General features: G+C 34.1%; 1 protein-coding gene across 1 annotated transcript in view; it reads right to left on the bottom strand.

Moving 5' to 3' along the window:
- The window catches only part of ZC2HC1A (zinc finger C2HC-type containing 1A), a 45,985-nt gene extending 25,288 nt beyond the window's left edge, over positions 1 to 20,697 (bottom strand). The window contains exons 1-5 of the mRNA XM_053559435.1: positions 20,583 to 20,697; positions 11,132 to 11,208; positions 8,919 to 9,035; positions 2,979 to 3,120; positions 531 to 679 (exon numbers count right to left, since the gene is read on the bottom strand). Coding sequence (XP_053415410.1) covers positions 531 to 679; positions 2,979 to 3,120; positions 8,919 to 9,035; positions 11,132 to 11,208; positions 20,583 to 20,598 — 501 coding nt within the window. The 5' untranslated portion in view covers positions 20,599 to 20,697. The remainder of the gene's footprint in view (positions 1 to 530; positions 680 to 2,978; positions 3,121 to 8,918; positions 9,036 to 11,131; positions 11,209 to 20,582) is intronic.
- Positions 20,698 to 20,902: the final 205 nt, after the last annotated feature.

Below are 20,902 nucleotides of genomic sequence, written 5' to 3'. Positions count from 1 at the left end.
AAGTCTTTTCGACAAATGATGCTGAAAGACTATAATATCTACATAGAAAAAAATTAACAATTGCCCCTTATATCACAATATACACAAATATCTGTGTGAAATGATTCATAGATATAAATATAAGAGATAAAACTATAAACTTCTAGAAACTTAAAGGCAACTCTCTGCAACCCTGGCATAGGCAAGTTTTCTTTATACAACACAAAAAACAATTATCATAAAAGAATAATAAAGTGGACTAGATCGAATTTTAATACTTTTGCTCTACAAAAGATACCTTTAAAGAAAATGAATAACCAAGTCACAGAATGGAAGAAAATATTCCTGATATATATCAGCATAGACAAAAAATACGTAAGTTCTTCCACTCAACATAAAAGTTTTTAGAAAGTTTACATACATATATATATATGTGTGTGTTTTATAAAAGCAGACAACTGTAGTTTAAGGACCTGTAAAGCATAAGCAAAAAACTAGATTTTGAAAGAGCCATTTTTTATTTGTAGAAAAATTAAAATTGAGCATATCACCTGTGTCCGAGAACTCGGTTTTCCTTTGGTATCAGTAGAAAATTTGCCTTTATTACTAATACGTGCTGCTTGTTCTTTACAGAAATTTATATGTCTATCAGCTGCATTTTCATTGAATCTCCTCTGGCAATATGGGCATTGGATATAATCTAAAATAGATAAAAACAGAAACATTAATAACATAATAATACTTGAAGTGGACAGTAAAAATCAGAAGTTTTTATGAGCAGTCATTTGAGATGTGTAAGTAATAACAAACAAAAACTCCTGTTTCCTTATAACCACCCAGGCTGAATTTCCTGAACTTAGTAAAGACTTTTAAGAAAAAGATCTGCTACAATATGATACATTCTAATTTTCTTCTGGCTTTGAGTCAAATTTAAGGAGAAAAAAAATCAAAAAATAAATCCTCAGTACAAAAAAATAAGTAGAGAAAAATGTTATTTATCTTTTGCTTCTATAATATCAAATGTTTTCATAATAAATACATGCACATATTTTACATGGCAGACTAGTTGAGCTATAATAACATAACATTAAAATGCATTTTAAATTATGAGCTCCTCTATTAAAATCTTTTACCTATTTGAAATTGTCAAGAAAGTTTACTCATCTTTAAAGTGTTATTTTCTCTTAAAGATCACAACAGAAGGAAGTGATAAAAATATATGTTGCTAACAGAATTAATTCAAATTTAAGAAACAGCAAATGCTTCCGAGATAAAATATCTTTCCAAAATACAAAGTATCATATACTGTAAGTTAAACTTCTTTTAAAATTATCCTAGAATCAAATTTTGCCAGACTATAAAAGATCTGAACTGAGACACAGGGAATTGATGTAAAAATTCACTAGTGTAAAATAAAGTCTCAATTTATTTCAACAGGTTTACTTTTTGATAAAGAATTTTCTCTTTTAATGTTATTCATTGGAAGCTCAGAAATTTGTCCTGCTTACTAGCAGAGTAGATCCACAACTGATAAGTGATTTTTTATTTTTTATTTGCAGTTTCTGGCCGGGGCCGGGTTTGAACCTGCCATCTCTGGCATATGGGGCCAGCGCCCTACTCCTTTGAGCCACAGGCGTCACCCCTGATAAGTCATTTTTGTTAGGCCCAAGAGATTAAAAAATGTCTTAATTCGAAATTATACTGAAGAACTGGTACTTTCTCTGACTTACATTGAGCATAAGAAATGTACTAATGTAGTGTAAGATGTAATGTCTAAATACCTCCAAAGCAGAAAGAGAACTCAAATTCATGGGAAAAATAAAGGTAATATTAGAAGAGACCTAAGACCAACTGAAGTATCCTGAAAACATTCATAAATTAATTACTAGTACTCTACAACAGAGGTGGGCAAACTATGACCATTAGCCAAATCCTGCCTGCCTTTTGCCTGTTTTTATAATAAAATTTTATGGAAACACAGCCATATATATTAATTTAGATACTGCCTATGGCTTATATGATACAACAGTGACAGAGTTGAGTAGTTGCAATAGTAACCTTGTGGCCTACAAAACCTAAGATATTTATTCTCCGGCCCTTTATAGAAATAGCTTTTCAGTCTCTATTCTCACTTTTGAGAGGGGAGCCATTTCTCTCTAGAAGTGCTCTAAGCTTTCTTTGTTCTTAAATAAACTGTTACACTTAAAAAAAAAAAAGAAAGAAACAGCTTGCCATCATCTCTTCTGTAATAAACATTCAAAATGATCATATGTACATTTGCTAAAGAACTTTCTCAGTAGTTTTCTTCAATCTAGAAGATTAACATTGTTTTGCTGTGGTTATCTTGCTACATTAATATTCTCCTTACAGGCTCCTAACAACCAATGTCTTAAAAGTGTTATCTGCGCTACTTTACATCTCTCAGTATCTTAGTATCTCATACTGGGTTACCAAAGTCTTGCTTTGCTTTGGGTAACAATGAACCAAGCATCTTTTCTCTCTCCAGTGAAGAAAATGTTAATAATGTAAGAATTTACGTGAATCAGTATATATTGTAGTCTACCCACACAAATTGCATATTTTAGAAATAATATGATGATTTTTTTTTCCTTCCCAGATGAGGCGATACCAAAGAACCAGGCAACATAATTATTAAATATAAATCCTATTAAACAATTACATTCCAATTTACAGTGAGCAGTTAAAATATTTCCTGGAATATTAACATTTAATGGTTAGTAAAATAATTAAAAAATAATAACATACAATGCTTTATGTCTAAATAAAATTATTAAAGATAATGTGCTCCTATGCTCTACTTTGTGTCTATAAATTTAGATGCCTGGATTATCATAACTATTTTATACCAAAGCATTTACAGATTAAGCTTCATCAGGTCTCACTATTATAAATTAAGTTTAATGATACACTAAAATACAAAAGCTCTATCATTTAGTTTCTCTTCACATGAACATTTCTGTTAACAATATTCCACATACCAGGATCATAAGAAGGTGGAGGAGGTGGAGGAAGTTTGCCCCCCTCTTTAAGTGCCTGACCAAGGCCTTTAGCGGCTCTTATTGTGGCAATGAATTCTTCATGTTTTCTTCTCCAATTAGATGGTTTCTTTGGTGGTTCCGGCTATAAATAATTATTTAAAAAGTACCAAAATTTTTTTAGTAAATTGAAATAAAACTTGTGATAATGCCATATTATTTTAAATATTCTCTTATCAAGAGTCTTTAAATGATTTCGTTCCCACATTTATAATTTTAAAGAGAAACTTTATGTGATTGGACTCGATTAGTCCAATCAAGTCCTAATAGACAATTCTTATCCTAATAGATATTTCTAAATTTCTTTTTGTAAATGTGACATCTAAACTGCCACTAAGAGTGCTGTTGTGGTTTGAATGTCCTTTCGAAAACTCATGTTGAAATTTCATTACCATTAATATAATATTAAAATGTACAATATTTAAGAGATGATTAAATATGGATTAATGGTATTATTCTGGGAGTGGGTTAGTTATTACAGGAGTAGGTTCTTAATAAAAAGAAACACTTGGCCCCATTTATCTGTCTCACATGTATGCTTGCCGTTCCACACAGGATGATGCAGCAAGAAGGCCCTCACCAGATGCCAGTGCCATGCTCTTGGACCTCCCACCTCTGTAACTGTAAGGGAATCAATTTCTTTTCTTTAAAAGTCACCCAGTTTGCAGAATTGATATAGCAGCAGAAAGCATATAAGACACACATATGTCCCTATTTCACAATGGACTCTCCACAGAGTTTTAGGTTTTTAACTGATTAGAGATGAAACACAGTCCTCCTTTTGTGGATTTAATTGCATTTTTTTCTCCTAAATAGTGAAATTAAACATCTTTTCATATTGTTAAGAACCATTTGTACTACCTTTTTTGTTAACCGTTTATATTCTTGATTAACTTGTTTGTTGGATTACTTGTTTGGTGTGTGTGTGTGTGTGTGTGTGTGTGTCTGTCACAATTACTAGTAACTCTTTACAGGAACTATTCCCTCCCTCCCATCAACATTTTGTTGCCTTGCCTCTGGGTCTATTGATAAATAGCATTACTTTTAAAATACAATTTAATTTACTCATCTTTTCTCTGATGGCCTCTGGATTTGAGGTCAAATTAGCCATGCCCAAACTCAATTCATAGAAAAATGACATTCTCCCATGTTTCCTTCTGGAACTTTCACAGTTTTCTTTTTAAAATTTAAATCTTTATTCATGTGTACCCTGGCGTATGATGCAATATATGAATTTGACTATACTTTTTGTTTTTTAACATAGCTATGCAGTTATCCCACCATCGTTTCCTCCCATATATCAGAGATGACACCTTTATCACATACTAAACTCCCTCATAGATTTGGGCCTATTTCCAACCTTAGTCTTCTGTTCAGTTGTTCTGACTATTCTGTGTCAGTATCAATGTTTTAAATTTTGAAACCTTGTATTTTAATATCTGATAGGATAATACTATTTCAATCCACTTCTTTTTCAATCTTTTCATGGTTAGTTTTGTATACATATTGTCCATGTGAATATTACAACCAGTGGAAAATTAAACACTTCACTCATAAACAATTTAGGAAACTTAAAATCTTTATGATGTTGAATCTATCAATACAAGCACATAGGCTATCATTCCATTTGAGGAAGTACTTATTTCTATTTTTCAGGAGATTTTAAGAATTGGGAAGTCTTGTATCTTTATTGTAAGATTTGCTCTTAAGTATTTTATATTTTGTCTTGTCCTTTTATATAAGGTCTTTTCTTCATTTTTATGTGTTAAGAGGTTGTTGGTTGAATATATGAAGGCTAGTACTTTCTGTACAGTAACATTATAACACATTATTTTACCTTTCCTTTATTGTTTATGGTAGTTTTCTCTTGATTTTCTTAGGTTTTCCAGATATATCACGTCTTCTAATAATCACAGTTTTACCTTATTTTCTGATCTCTGTGCATCTAATTTCTTGTTCTTACCTAACTAGACACATATCAGTTGGCATTTTCTATGTTGGTTGCAGTTCAATCTTGTTCCTGACTTTAATAGGACTACCTCAATTGTCTTTCCACTAACACGACACTCACTAATGTGTCCACAAAGATTTTGTCATATTATTGAAATATCCAAATATCCAACTACTTCTATTATGTCTTTATATTTTAAATCAAGTATATTGTGGAATCCATACATGTTCTTTAAAAACATTAATAAAGCAAGACTGATTCAGAAAAAAAAAGAGGACACAAATTATACCATTCAGTTTTTAAAAACATGAGAAAAAAAGAAGATATTATAAAGAAAATTTATCCCAATCAATTTGACAATTAAGATGAAATAGGCAATTTACTTGGAAAACACAACAAAACAGAAACCAAAAGATATAGAAAATGACAACAGTGTTAGATTTATTTTATAAAATGAATCTATTCTTTCCCACAAAGAAATTTCCTGGCTCAGCTGCCTTTATTTTTAAGACACTTAAGGAAAAAAATTAACATCAATCAGAAAATAGAAAACAAGAAACAACTTTCCAACTAGTTTTCTGAGAACAGCAGCATTTTGATATAAAGAAAAAGTACAGATCCACTGCTATCATGAAACAGACACAGAAATATTTAATGGTGGCAATTTTTTTTTTTTTTGAGACACAGTCTCACTTTGTTGCCATTGGTAGAGTGCCGTGGAGTCATAACTCACAGCAATCTCAAACTCTTGGGCACAAGTGATCCTCTTACTCAACCTCCAGCATAGCTGGGACTACAGGCACCTGCCACAATGCCTGGCTAATTTTTCTTCAGAAATGGATCTCACTCTTGCTCAGACTGGTCTTGGACTCCTGAGCTCATGTAATCCATCTGCCTTGGCCTCACCCTGCTAGGATTGCAGGTATGAGCTACCATGCCTAGCCTCAATGGTGGCAAATTTAGATGTTTGACATCACCTACCCTTTAAAGTTTCTTATTCTACAGCAAAATATCTGATCACATAATTAGTATTACTCATCTACTGGTTAGTTTTCCTGCTTTTTTCTCCCGGTACCGTATCAATGCTAAACTAATAGGTGTTTTAGTATTCATTACTGAATAATTTCAGTTTTCCTGGTACAGCTACCTGCAAGAGATTTCCCATAGTAGCCTTCCGCTTTACAAAACCATCAATCATCTCCCTTCTCTGTTCCACCAGATGCCAACTCCTTCCTGCAAATAAAGCATCTTCATTATGATCACATACACCTGCTTCTTCTGGCGCGCTAAAACAGTGCTGGTCCAAGAGGGCTACTGCTGCCAGCCCTATTCCCTCAAATCCTGTAAGAACAACTTCCAAAAGAGGACAGCCTTTTAGGTTATGTCCTTTACCTTCAGGTAGGGCATTTTCACTAGTGCTTTCCAAGAGCCTCTGCAACCAGGCCTCCTCAACTTTCTGTTCCTTTTCTCCCCTCCTGGCTTTTATACATTTTCAGCCCTGCTCATTCCAGTTCCTGGCTATCCAAATTCCAACAGTTCAACCCATTTCACACCTTGGCTGTAGTAAATGAGAGATGACATCCAATGACATCTCTCAGAATCACTTTTTAGGCAACACATTCCATGGTCTCTTCCCCCAGCAACTTCCGGTACTTCCTCTTCTGGGTAATTTCTCTTGGATCTCAACTGCTTTGGGCAGCCCTTACATCTATTTGGTAATCTGTGGAGTATGCCTGCCTTCTTTCCAAAAATGGAGTCTGTAGTTGCTTTGTCCCCATTCTGTTAGTGATTTTATAGGATTTTCTGGATAAAGATAAATATATTGAGAACTACACCACAATGTTCAAACTTTCTAAGAAATTGCTTCTCAAATTTTAATGTGAATCTCACCAGGGATTTTGTTGAAATGCAGATTCTAATTCAGTATGTCTGGGAAGGACCTGAGATCCTATATTTCTAAAAAGTTCCCCAGTAGTGTAAATATTACTGTTCTGTGGACCATACTTTAAGTAGCAAGGCAATAAACCACTTAATGTAAAGCAATGATTTTCACTTTTTTCTCAGGAAATTAATTTTTAAGTATGCAAATACCCTATCTTTATAAAAGAAATAGAATAGAAATAGAAGATTTATTGAGATCCCATGGATAATCTTCTATAATCTTATACAATATCCCCACAAGATAAATACTACTTCTATCACCATTTTATAGGTTAACAGAAGCATAATTAGATTAAGTAACTTGCCCCAAAAATATATAGACTGTAGCAGAGTCAAGGTTAAATTCAGGCATTCTGGCTCTTGGTCCATCTTTCATACTCACTCCATACTGCCTCCAAAGATGTGTTTAGTTTATCTGTCTAAGCTAATTAAAGCTAATATAATCATGTATCTGCCAAGTTACTAAAAAATTGAAATTTTGGTTTACATACCTTATTTGAACTTCACCATCCTTTACTTATATAACTACAGACTGAAAACTAAATATTAACATCTGATTTTTCTACCATCAAAAAAATTTATCAGTTAAGATTAATTTCTCCAGAAGGAAATGTTCTTCCTAAACCACCGGAAGAAGTTATTAATATGAAAAGTAGAGTTTTCTTTCAAAAATCTACTCAATCCAGTATTTATCTTCAACGGTTTTACTGAAATGATTGTTTATAACCAAGTCAGATAAAGTATTTAAAAATTTATTCTTAGCAATGTATAGTCAGCCCTCCATATTTTTTGGTTTCACATTCATGGATTTACTCAACCATGGGTAAAAACCCATTTGAGGCTCGGCACCCGTAGCTCAGTGAGTAGGGCACCAGCCATATGCACCAAGGCTGGTGGGTTCCAGCAATGACAACTGCAACCAAAAAATAGCCATGCATTGTGGCAGGTGCCTGTAATTCCAACTACTTGGGGGGCTAAGGCAAGAAAATTGCTTAAACCCAAGAGTTTGAGATTGCTGTGGGCTATGACATCACAGCACTCTACCAAGGGTACCAAGAGTGAGACTCTGTCCCCAAAATAAATAAATTAATTAAAAAATAATAATAGTACTATAAAAAATAATACAACTTTGAAAAAACAACACAGTATGACAACTATTTCTATAGCATTTGCATTATATTAGGTTTATAAGTAATCTAGAGATTGAAGTATACAAGAGGATGTAAATTATATCCAAATACTAATACTATACTATTTATGTAAGAGATTTGAGCATACAGAGATTTTGATATCCAAGGGGGGGAACAAGAGGAGTCTTAGAACCAAGACCCCATAGATATCAAAGGATAACTATAATATATGACTGGAAATAAGGAGAAATCATCACAAAAGGCTTATTGCTTTAATTTCAAAAAAGAAAATGAGCTGACAATACCTATATGTGGACAATTGAACAAATGAGAAAACTTTTCCCCAGAAAGCATAAATATAAATTACAAATATGTCTATTATTTTAAAATGTCTATAACTAATAGCTTTACTTTATGCATACCACAATTATACTACTGGTAAGAAACTGGTAAATTATAGCTCAAAACTTATTATATCTAAAGCTTTTAACAATGACTTAAAAAGAACATGTGACAACAACTGGCTGTCTGGTGCAAACTGTAACTGATGGAGTTTGAGATAGCATCTTTATCTATCCCTACTTTGCAAAAATTTGAAATTTTATTTAAAATAAAACTTATTTTATAAATCTTCTGATAATTTCTAAACAGAACATATAACACAGACTTGTGTTTATTTTTGATCTTAATATATTATTATTTTTTCAATATATAGAATAACATATTCATATTGTTCAAAAGGTTATATAGTGATTGTAAGAGGTTACTTTACCTAACAATTGCAATCAGTGTAACCTGGTTTCTTGTACCCTCAATGAATCCCCAACAATTAATAAAAAAAAAAAAAGGTTACATAGCTACCCTTGGTTTCAGAGGTTTTACTGTTGGAATATCAGTTCCTTCAGCTCTTTGTCTGCTTGAATCAAAAGTTTTCCGTTTTTTAGTGGCAGTTTTCTGGCAAATGGGTCCATGTTTTTTCTGTTAGAAAGAAAAAATGTAACATATTATTTTCTTTTTTACACAAGAGAAGACTATAAAACTTTATTTAGATGAAAGCCGGCTTAAAACCAATTTAAAAATAGGAAGATAAAGCTATACCTTGTCTTAATTAACTTTTTATATATAATATATGCTGTTATAAAGTTATCTTTCTCACAAGATAAAGAAATATTCTTTAAAAATATTATTAAGGTTGTGTGGCACCTGTGGCTCAAAGGAGTAGGGCACTGGGCCCATACACCGGAGGTGGTGGGTTCAAACCCCAGCTAAAAACTGCAAAATAAAAAAATCTTATTAAGTTTATTCAATATTCTTTTCTCAGTTTTCATATTTTTTGCCAAAAAAAAAACATGTAACCAAGTCAATGCTAATCCAGTAGAAAAAAAAATCTTTACAATAAATAACTGAATATTGATATTAAACAGACAATGTAAATGAAGTAGGATCACTAAAGTTAGCAAAATAGTAGTATACCAACATGAAGTTTACACAAAATGATAATAGGACAAAGTAGTCAGATTTATGTCCTTCCCCCATAATCATCCCTTTCTTCCCTTCTGGAAGTCAAGCTTCCTACCTCTCTTCACCTAAGATTTTTCTTGTGTTACCTAGTGTTCCACTTTCTAGTTTTTGTTGTTGTTTTTAATAGAGTTGACAACTCAATCATTCATTCATTCGTCTATTCATTTTAAAGACATACCAAAGGAAGCTCTCTTATGTGACCAATTAGATAAACATTCTTCTTCTAGATAAACTTTGTGTGCAATTTACTATGTTAAACTATTTTAAATTGCACATAAACTTTATGTCCACCCTGTAAAAAGCATGTCGACTGATGACATCGGTGCCCTAAACACTCTTTCTTTTGTATTTTCATAAACTTTGAAGAAACTGAAACCATTAAGCTTTCAGTAAATGATCAGTAATCAACTGTTTTATATACCTGATTTCAGTTTTCAGTTCCACAAGCAAGCACTATAATTATAGCTATAATAAAATCTTTAAGTATTCCAAACCAATAAGGCAAGCAGGCAGTAGATCCTTGTATATATGTTCCCATATATGTCAAATGTTAAGTGCTGTTTGTTTCCAAATCTGACTATTCAAGTTATAGTTGTCATACTGAAAACATCATTAAATCAAATATTAGACAAATGAGGGCAAAAAAAGACATTTTTTTTTTTTTTACCAGTGATACTCAGCTGAATGTTTTGTAAAATAATAAACCGATAAGAAAAAATAATCACTGAAGGTATAGGCAAGATTTTATTTATTTATTTTTAATCAAATCATAGCTGTGTACATTTATGCATTTATGGGGTACAATGTGATGGTTTTATAATTAAGATATTTTTAAAGAATAACAGAAAAGTCAACATTATTTAAAAGGCACTTGCAGTCAGAAGGGCACTTTGTATCATTATTTCTTCACTTGCTTTAACAAAACAAACTAGAAATAGTAAGAGGATGCACAGGGGATTGTGGCAGAACTCTAATCAGCAGACCCATATTTAAAGAAAAATTATTCATATCAAATAAATGTATATTTTTGTCTGAAGTTAGTATCTTTAGAGTACACAGGCATGATTTTTATTATTCTCTATTTAGATGGCTTTAATATTTGTATATACTTAGTACCTAAAAGCATCCAGAAAATGCACAATAAATTTTAGGTACACTTTTATACTGAAAAAAAATTTTCTCTTTGGAATAATTCAAACATGCATAAGTGTTGAGAGACTGATATAACTCCCATTTATTCATTACCCAGCTTCAACAATTAAATTATCAATATATTAGCAATTTTGTTTTACCTATCTCTGCTTTTATCCTGAAGTACTATAAAGCAAATCCCAAATATTATATAACTTTGTATCTGTAAATACATAACTCTAAATGAAGGAGAGCATTCTGGAACAATGACATAGCTGGAATCAAAACTCTTAAAGAACACTAACAAGTAACTCTTCACAATTTTCCATGTAAGCTCTTCCCCTGAGAGTAGTTTTGAAGTACTGAACAATTGCAGATCCACTAAACCCCAAGAAGAAAAGGTACAAAATCAGTCTACTCACTAATGCTACTGGAAAGAATGTTCTTCCACAAATCCTGCAAGGTAACAATTCTCCAACTTGGACAGTACTTCCATTTTCTAAAACAGAAAAGAAATTAAAATAATTTCTATAGCTCTCAAATTGTGAAACTTCAAAGTTTAATGTTTTCTCTTAGTTTTATAAGTTGTCAATTTTTGTGAAAAATGTCATTTCCTTTTGAAATAAGAGAAATTATCTCTAAAATGGGCATAAAACTTAGAGTTATCCAAGTCAAAAAGTAGTCAAAAAGACCAGAATAAACACAAGAGTCATGATTTAAGGATAAACAAATAGGGTTGGGTGTGATGTCACATCCATAATCCCAGCCCTTTGGGAAGTGAGGCAGGAGGATCCCTTGAAGCCAGAAGTTCCGGATTAGCCTAGGAAATATGAGTCCCTCACTACCAAAAAATGTTTAAAAATCAGCCAGGCATGGATGCACAAACCTGTAGTCCCAGTTAACTTGAGAGGTTGAAGCATTAAGTAGTCACAGAATAATTTTTGTTTTTTTATTGTTTGGGATTCATTGAGGGTACAAAGAATTAGGTTACAGTGACTGCATTTGTTAGGCAAATTCCCTTATAATTCCATCTTGCCCCCAAGAGTTATGCCATACACTGTGACCTCACCAAACGCCTCGCTCATCCCCTCTCCTGTTCCCTCATTCCCCTAACCCCCCACCATATATTAAGTCATCTACTGCCTTCATATTAGAATTGAGTACATTGGATTCTTGCTTCTCCATTCTTCTGATACTTTACTAAGAATGTGTTCCACCTCATCCAGGTTAATATAAAAGATGTAAAGTGGCCCACATCACAAAGTCCCAAAGCTGCAGATGCTGGCGTGGATGTGGAAAGAAGGGAACATTTTACGCTGCTGGTGGGACTGCAAAGTAGTACAACTTTTTTAGAAGGAAGTATGGAGAATCCTCAAAGAACTCAAATTATACCTCCCATTTGATCCTTAAATCCATTACATGGTATCCACTCAGAAGAAAAAAAAAAATTATCATAAGGACATTTGCACTAGACTGTTTATCACAGCTTAATTTACAATCGCCAAAATGTGGAAACAACCCAAATGCCCACCAATCCAGGAATATATTAACAAACTGTGGTAGTGTATACCATGGAATACTATTTAGCCATTAAAAGAGAATTTTTTTTTTTTAAAGAAATAATTAGAGCGGCGCCTGTGGCTCAGTGGGTAGGATGCCGGCCCCATATAAGGAGGGTGACGGGTTCGAACCCAGCCCTGGCCAAACTGCAACAAAAAATGCCAGGCGTTGTGGCGGGTGCCTGTAGTCCCAGCTACTTGGGAGGCTGAGGCAAGAGAATCGCCTAAGCCCAGGAGTTGGAGGTTGCTATAAGCAGTGACACCATGGCACTCTACCGAGGGCAAAAAAGTGAGACTCTGTCTCAAAAAAAAAAAAAAAAAAAAGAAAAGAAAAAAAAAAAATAACTACATTCTTTGGGATTCTACAACTGAGTCTATCATTTTATTTTCTAGTGAAATATAAAATCTAATTTTATTTTCATACTTACAGTGTTCTAAAAAATTAATCTTTCCATCTTTCCCATATATTATCCTGAATATCCTACTGAATACAAATTTTTTAAATTCTTTTATCAAATGAAAAGCAAATAGAAGAAGCGTTTTCTTTCTGAAGTAACAAACTCATTTTAAAAATACAATCATAATGTTTCAAGGCATTTAGTGAGTTCAAAGAAAACTAATCAGATGAATCAAAATAGACACTGGCAAGAATATGTTCAAATACAGCAAGAGAAGAACTGTTCTTGTTCTTTCATTCTCCTAGTACTCCACTGCCCTATTTTACTGGTAGATAGTGACTATTTGTCATCTTAGATGGAAGTTATTTAGCATAGTGGCTTACATTAAGTAGTAGACTCTGTAAAAGCAAAACTAAGATTTGCCTGATTTGTCCTTCTGCAGTCAGGAGCCAGTTTAGTCCGGGAGGCCAGTATCATTTATCCACATAAGTCCACTAATGATACAAAAAGTTGACAGAGTTGCCATATGGAATCCAGTGGGTTCATTAGTAAGGTTTTAAAAATTATAGTCAAAGTGAGACTTCGTGCTAAATAATTCACAAAGCTTGTTTATAGTTTCCATGTACTCCATTAAATACTGAGAAATGATTTAAATATTCATCAACACAAAATTTAAAAAGCACATTTTATTCATTAAAAGTATACTTCATTATGTACACGTTAAATAGATAAAAAGCAAAATCTAATACAAATTAACTATCGAGAAAAATCAATTCAACACATGAAAACAATCTTAGTGCCAACTTGAGCAACTGCTACTTGCTAAGCAGATACCAAGTGACAGCTACACAACGGTGAAAAACACAATGATCATTACTGTCACGAAGTTAATAGCTTTGTGTTTTACTTATTCACTGTATCTAAGAACCAAATCATGCTCTATTTTTATACAAAAATTAAAACTTACCATAAGAGCAACCAGGATATTACTATACAATAAAATTTAATTCTTGGCATTAATTCCTACAAGATACCAAATATGTTTAAAATGTCCTTAAATGAAAGGAAAATTATTAACACAAAAGGCATAATAAAAGATGAAATGCCTTTAAAGAGAACGAATTTAAAAGTAATTATCTCAATAAAAAATCTTCTTAAATAGAATTATTTTAAATAAGTAAAAGATATGTGATAAGTAAAGATAAGTAAAGATATGTGATATATACATATATATAAACTTATAATTTCCTCTTACATGAACCCATCATAGAGCATAGTCCTATAATTTACAAAATATGGTATGAGCATGTGTGTTGATTCCAAGACCTACTGAGAGAACTTTTACTCAGTAGCAAGGTAATAATTCTCCAACCTGGACAACACTCCATTTTCTAAAACAAAACAAACAAACAAACAAAAAAGAATTTAAAAACGATTTCTATAAATCATTTGTAAAACTTCAAATTTTACTGTTTTCTCTCAGTTTCATAGGTAAGTTGTCAGTTTTATGAAAATGTCTCATTTCATTTTAAAATAAGCAAAAGCATCAGTTATAATGGGAACAAGACTTTTAGAGTTACCAAAGTAAAAAGTGGTCTAAAAAAACAGGATAAAGGGCGGCGCCTGTGGCTCAGTCAGTAAGGCACCAGCCCCATATACTGAGGGTGGCGGGTTCAAACCCGGCCCCAGCCAAACTGCAACCAAAAAAAAATAGCCGGGCGTTGTGGCAGGCACCTGTAGTCCCAGCTACTCGGGAGGCTGAGGCAAGAGAATCGCTTAAGCCCAGGAGTTGGAGGTTGCTGTGAGCTGTGTGAGGCCACGGCACTCTACCGAGGGCCATAAAGTGAGACTCTGTCTCTATTAAAAAAAAAAAAAAAACAGGATAAACACAGAAGAGTAAGGACAACCAAGTTGATACTGTTGGAAATATCTGGTTTTCTTGTAATTATTTTAACCAAATTAATTTTTCATATACTCTTAACTTACAGACTATCTCTACTATAAATTACTAAACTTTAAAAACACAATTTATCCTGCTAATCTCCAAGGCATGAAGAACTATCATTAGTGATGGGTTAAGTGTCTTTGTGAAATGATCTGAAGAGTCTAGAATAAAAGAATCTTGTTTTGAGTATCATCAGACAATTTGAAGTATAATGTTTTATGGCAAGATCACCCAGTTATACAAACTGCAAGTATTATGAGAATTGTTCATTATTTTATACATATACTACTTATATTAAGAGTCGCTGGACCAGTAAATTCTGACCAGGCACAATTAATTAGAAGAGGCAGCTACAACTCTGATTCGATTAAAACTAATATAACTATCATATACCTGGATAAAAGAAATGTTACTAATGAAGTGACTTTTTAAAACCTTATTAATGGAAACTTCTACCCAGGTCATGATAGTTCATGCCTTAAAGTAAAAAAGCCACATTTTATTCTAATGGTATTTGTTAAAAGACATGACAATATGGCAGAAAAAGCCCTGGGATTTGACTTATACAGGGTGGCCATAAAGTCCCATGTGCAATTTTAAATTGCCCACTATAATAAATTGCACACAAATTTTATGGCTACCCTATATTATCTAACTTCAATTATTGTAAAATAAATACAAATAAAAACCTACTCTGTCACTGAGAACTAAGAGTCCAGGGTAAGACATTCAGCCTAAGTTCAGGTTCTACTCATATAAAATAAGAAAGTTGGATTAAATGACACAACGGCCCTCTTTTATCGTATTAATAGTTTAACAAAATCTACATTAAGACCGTATTAGGAAGAAAAATACACAGATAAAAAGATACTTCTACTGGTATTATAATTTTTTTAAAGTTCATATATAAGAAAAATTAATTGCAGATGATAGAATGAATGTTTCAGGTAGTACACATTATGTTGAGAAAATCACTTCCACTTGTCTACATAGAAAACTGAGAATCTGAAAGGACCTATAGTGAAAAACATGACATCTCTTTCTACGTATAGTCTTCACTATATAAATTAGAAGCAAATGTCTGACTAATTGTATAGATACACCAAGGCTAATATTTGTTAAGTCAAACTAATACCTGCTGAATCTACATTAAAATTTGAGAGGATTTATAACCTATAGAAATAAAACACAGTACTTTCCAAGGCATGCAGGCAAATTCCACTAAGCTCTTATACATGGCAAAAACGAGCACATTTTGTAGCTTATAAAATTACAAGGGACATAATATTCAGACAAGTTAATATTGTAGCAGAAAGCAAAATTAAAAAGCACTCAAACTGATGAATAGAACCAAGTCAATAAATTACTTTCATATACTAGAACACTCAAGAAGCCAATCAGTACATATAATTCTGTAATGAGTTGCTATATTTCACAACTTTATAACTGTACAATAAGACTTAAAATGACATCTTTACATAATACTATCACATAGGTGATGTGAACGAATATATTATATCAAAGAGTTGTGACATTTTAAAACATATGTATTTAAGAAATAGGAAAGAATATTTTCAAAAGGAAACTTGGAAATTAAGAACAGTTCTGGACTCCACTGCAGAATGTCTATCTCCTCCCTTCTGTCATCTTATATTCTATCACAGCTAATCTGAATCCAAGCTTAAACATTCACGAAATCTCTCTTCTGAAGCACACTACTTTATTCCAAAGAAGAAAAAAAAAAACTTTCCAAAAGTTGTATTACTTTCAGATCAACAATATCCATTATACCAAAAGATTTTTCTTTTTCAGCTCATCCTAGGAGATGTAAACATTTCAGAATTCATGTTTAACCTACTCAATACACAACCTTCACCACCACTCCATTTTAATTACCTGAACTCTACTTTAGCAAAACTACTTCCAAAACATCTTAAGAGTCCACCTCTGAACTTTAAAAATACTCAAGCTCCTCAAAGATTTCTATCTTCTACCTTTAAGTGACTGTCTTGATCTCAGAATGACTTGGATTTCCATTCCTGGCTATCCTTGCCTTCCTACACAGTCTGAACATGACCAGTCATTTCCACTACTAATCACTCTCAAATCTCTTGCTCCATTGTCAAGTGTGTGGGAAAGGGTAGATACAACTAAGTTAAATGGGTTTTCTGAGAACTGAACTTCCTCAATCCTAAAAAAGAGATTTAATATGCTTTTATTTTCCCAAACTCATTTTATCAGTAATCCTTTCTGCCCCCAAGATATATTTAGGACTAATGTCCTAAAATAGCACGTTTTTTTGAAAACACTGACTTACATTTTCTGCTTAGAATCTCCCCCATCTCTCATTCACTTGCTGTCTGAATTACAATCACTGTATTAAAACAGATACATTCATGGATTCATGAGGTATTTGCTGAGCATCTAGCATGAGACAGAAACTGTTCTAGCAGGTAGAGATGCAGGAGTGTAAAAACCGAAGACTATGATCTTATGGAGCTTTTGCTGTCATAATAGGGCAAAAATAAATACAAATAAATATATAAAATGACCTGTAGTGATCAGCACAATTAAGAAAACAGGGTAATGGAAGAGAGGACAGTCTTTGAGAAGTGGGAAGAATTAGGGAAAGCATCATTAATAAGGAGACATTGAGTAAAGACCTCAAGAAGTGGCCATAACTAATCACTGTTAACCCATCATTAGTCTAATTGAAGCCCTCTTAGATTGTCATCTCACTGGACCTTTCAACAGTATGAGACCCTGAAAAGTCCTCTCTCTCCTTCCAAGCATGTTCTATCCTGCCTATACTGGACCTGTCTTAAGTTCCTAATATGCTTTTTATGATTTTATCCATTAACAAACAGGTACTGAAGAGGCCTACTATTTAAGGCACCTAGCTAAATGTTTATGTATATCAGTTCAGTTAGTTTATTATTTTTTAGCTCCATTTTTTATAGCTAAGTAAACTGAAGTTCAAATAAAATAAATTGCCCAAATCATAGAACTAAAAGGAAACAAAGCAAGGATTCAAACACAGGCCTTTCCAATATACTGGCTATTAAAGTATCTGGCATCTAATTCAGTACCAAAGACAATTAAATGCTAGATAAATTAATAAAAATGAGTTGTTTTCATAAACTAGTATATGTTTATACTAGAGAAAAATAAAACTGAAAAATAAGTGCTGTCTTCAACTAGAACAAGGGCAATGATGCAGGAGAGCAATCAGACTTCTAGACAAGTGTTAAGGAACAACAGAGGCCTAATCATTTCAGCTGTCTAAAAGGAATGGGCAGCCCAATCTCTATCATAATAACTGTTATAACTGTTGATAAGGGTGTTATAAAGGGAATGACAATACTATGTACATATAAAGATAAAATTATCAGCTCTTCATTTTGCAGATGAAAAAGCTTATAAGAGATTGGAACTCTCCCAAGTTCAGAATACTTCCATTGCCTGTAGACAGATCGGCAGGATATGAACTTCAGGTGAAAAGGAATTAAAGGCTTTAGTGTGAATTAGCTGCACAATTCACTAGTGCTGAGATAGAGATAATACAAAACCATGAGCAATAATTTGTATCTGGTTTCAAAATACAGTGTTCAGCCTAACAGCTCTTCTCTTGAGACTTCAGGAAGCATGAAAGATCCAGAAGACCAAAAATAATATAAGTCATATATGATCTACACAAATAATGCAAAAGAGGATGTTTCTTCAATAGAATTTTTCAAGAATCCATACATTTTCTAGTTTTACAAGAAAGATAAGTCTGGTAGGTAGTTACAACCAGAAACATAAGTCTAATGTCAAAGAGTACAAGGGTTACTCAATTACTCTAACACATTAGGTAAACTTTTTAAGATATTTTACTAAATATAGAAATATAATGTTTACTCATAAGGTTATCATTATAATGTAAGATCTTATATATAAAGTCCTTTTGAACAGTTTGCAGAGTATTATTTTATTCAGCATGTTATTAAGGCAAAGATTTTCATCTCATTTTACTCTTGTTTCCTCAGCACCTAAAACAGTATCTAACACAAAGTAATATTCAATAAGTATTTTTTGTTAAATAAATGACTTTGTCTATGATGGGCATCATTCTGGGCCCCGAGGATGCAGTAAAGGATAGTAGTCAAAGCCCTACCTTCATTGAACTTACATTTTATGGACTTTACATTATAGCAGTGTCACCACATTACTTTCAGAACCTTAATAAGAATGCTTCAAAAGTACTAGACTTGGTCTAGTAAGAAACGTTGTCACTGTATTAATGTTTATTAAATGAAGATATGAATGAATGAATGGTAACCTTAAGATTCAAAGTTTTGGACTTATGTAAAGCGTGACAATTAGGGGAGGGAGAAGGAGGTGGAGAAAGACATTGTGTTAATGTCAACAGAAAACTCTCAGAGCTTTTATGAAGATGAACCACTTGATACTACCAATATTTAACTGTTTTGCCCTACAAAAAGCGCAATTTCATATATTCCAACCTAATTAATTACAATTAAACACATCATAGTTAATGATACCATCTTATTTTGTGACAAAAAATAATTAAAAAGTAAAGAACAAGTGCTGTTTAATATGGTGCATTAAAGGCTGAACCCACACATACAAAATCCATCTATTTCTCTACCTGTGTAACTGATATTATAAAAAAAGCATTCTTAGTAAGTTGCCTCCTGAGCCCTCTAAACAAAAGTATCTTAAAAGTAAGGTGTACTGATAGTCAATCTCTTATATGAATTATTTTCTTAATAAAGCAAAAACAAGAGTTCACAGTTCATAGCATACTGCAGTTGGCCATAATTATCAGAATTCTCTGTTTCACGCTCAAGCTGTTTACTATGACAGCTTTATCACAGAGCAGAAGTGTGACATAAACCTACACTCACATTATTACATTTACTTTTTGGTGGCCTTGGGTCCTGTTAACTATTTCACTTCATAATACAATTACATTATTTTACTTTCTAGTATGCAACAAATACACAGGGTTAAATGCCTCTGCTCATTCTTAATTCCACCTGAATCCATGTAAATTAAGTGGGGGAAAAAAGAACTAATCGGTTCTGAAGGTTTGTTCTTCATCAGAAAGATTAACTGCAATTTAAAAAAAAAAAAATCTTGAAACTGTTTCAAGATTTCAGTGAATTCCTCAGAGAAGAACTGTTAGGCTGAACACTGATTTCACCAGTTTCTTTTTTCCTTTGTTTTTAGGTGAATGTTGTAATTATCCAGGATAAAATGAGTGAAGAGAACAGAGAAAAAGTGAAAGAACTGGGAACAAAGCAAAATCTGGAGTCATGGTTACAGCACAAGAATAAATCCAAACATAAGGAAGCAATGCTGGCTCTTCCTCACGCAGCGGCCGTGAACAAGCCATTAAATCCCTCTGGCAATCCATTGTAGGGCTCTAAAGCTGGCCAGTGACACTTCTTGGGAGATGCTCTGGCATTCCTCTGATAGAAGCAGCCGTCGAAATGTAAAAACAAAACGGTTATTCAAGGAAATTGGCCAAGGAATGTGTCAAGAGCTCGAGGCTGGACACAAACCCCTGGGCCCCAGAAAAGACTGGCCCGGTGGTGGTGAGGCCGTGGACATTAATGGAGAATCCAGTTTGCAAGGAGAATAAAATCCGGCCAGCGACCGTGATTACCAAAAGGACACTCAGTCGTCAGGCAAGATCAGAAAAGGGTAGGAAGGGACGTGCAGACTGTGCCAGAGGCAGGCGGAGGCTCGGGTGGGCCAGAGCGTCTAGGCGGGGCAGCCTGGGACTCCCTCGCTCCACCGTCGGGGGCTCTCGGCTCCAGCCAGCCTCGGCCTCCAGAGGCGAGCCGAGTCCCCCGCTTCGGACCTGCCCTGGCCTCTCCGGTTCTGATGTCCAGGACCCTCCCCCTGCCAACTGTTCTGGGCCTGTTCTAGACGCCCGACCCGCATCCCTTCAGTTACTCACCTTCCAGTCCCTCCATTGCGCCACCGCCTCAGGCTCAGCCACACCCCTCAGGCTGCGCCCGCCACCGCCCAGCTCCGGCTGTGGCAACCCAGCCGCACCTCCCACCCGCTAACATCCCGGGTTCCTATTGGTCCATCCCGGGCAGGGGCGGGGCTCCGGGGGCGGGGCCGTGGCGCAGGCTGCCTCCTGGGTTCTCTGCAGGTCCCGCCCGGCTGGCGGCTCTCCAGCTTGGTCCTCCGGGGGAACCCTGAGCCGCTTCAAATTGCATTCTGCAATCTAACAGCCCCTTTGTAGACTCCAGCCTTATTTTCCCTCGCACC

This window comes from Nycticebus coucang, chromosome 13 (assembly GCF_027406575.1).
Source record: "Nycticebus coucang isolate mNycCou1 chromosome 13, mNycCou1.pri, whole genome shotgun sequence".
Classification (NCBI taxonomy): Eukaryota; Metazoa; Chordata; class Mammalia; order Primates; family Lorisidae; genus Nycticebus; species Nycticebus coucang.
Note: the sequence above shows the minus strand (reverse complement) of the source record. Positions and strands in the feature narration are given on the sequence as shown.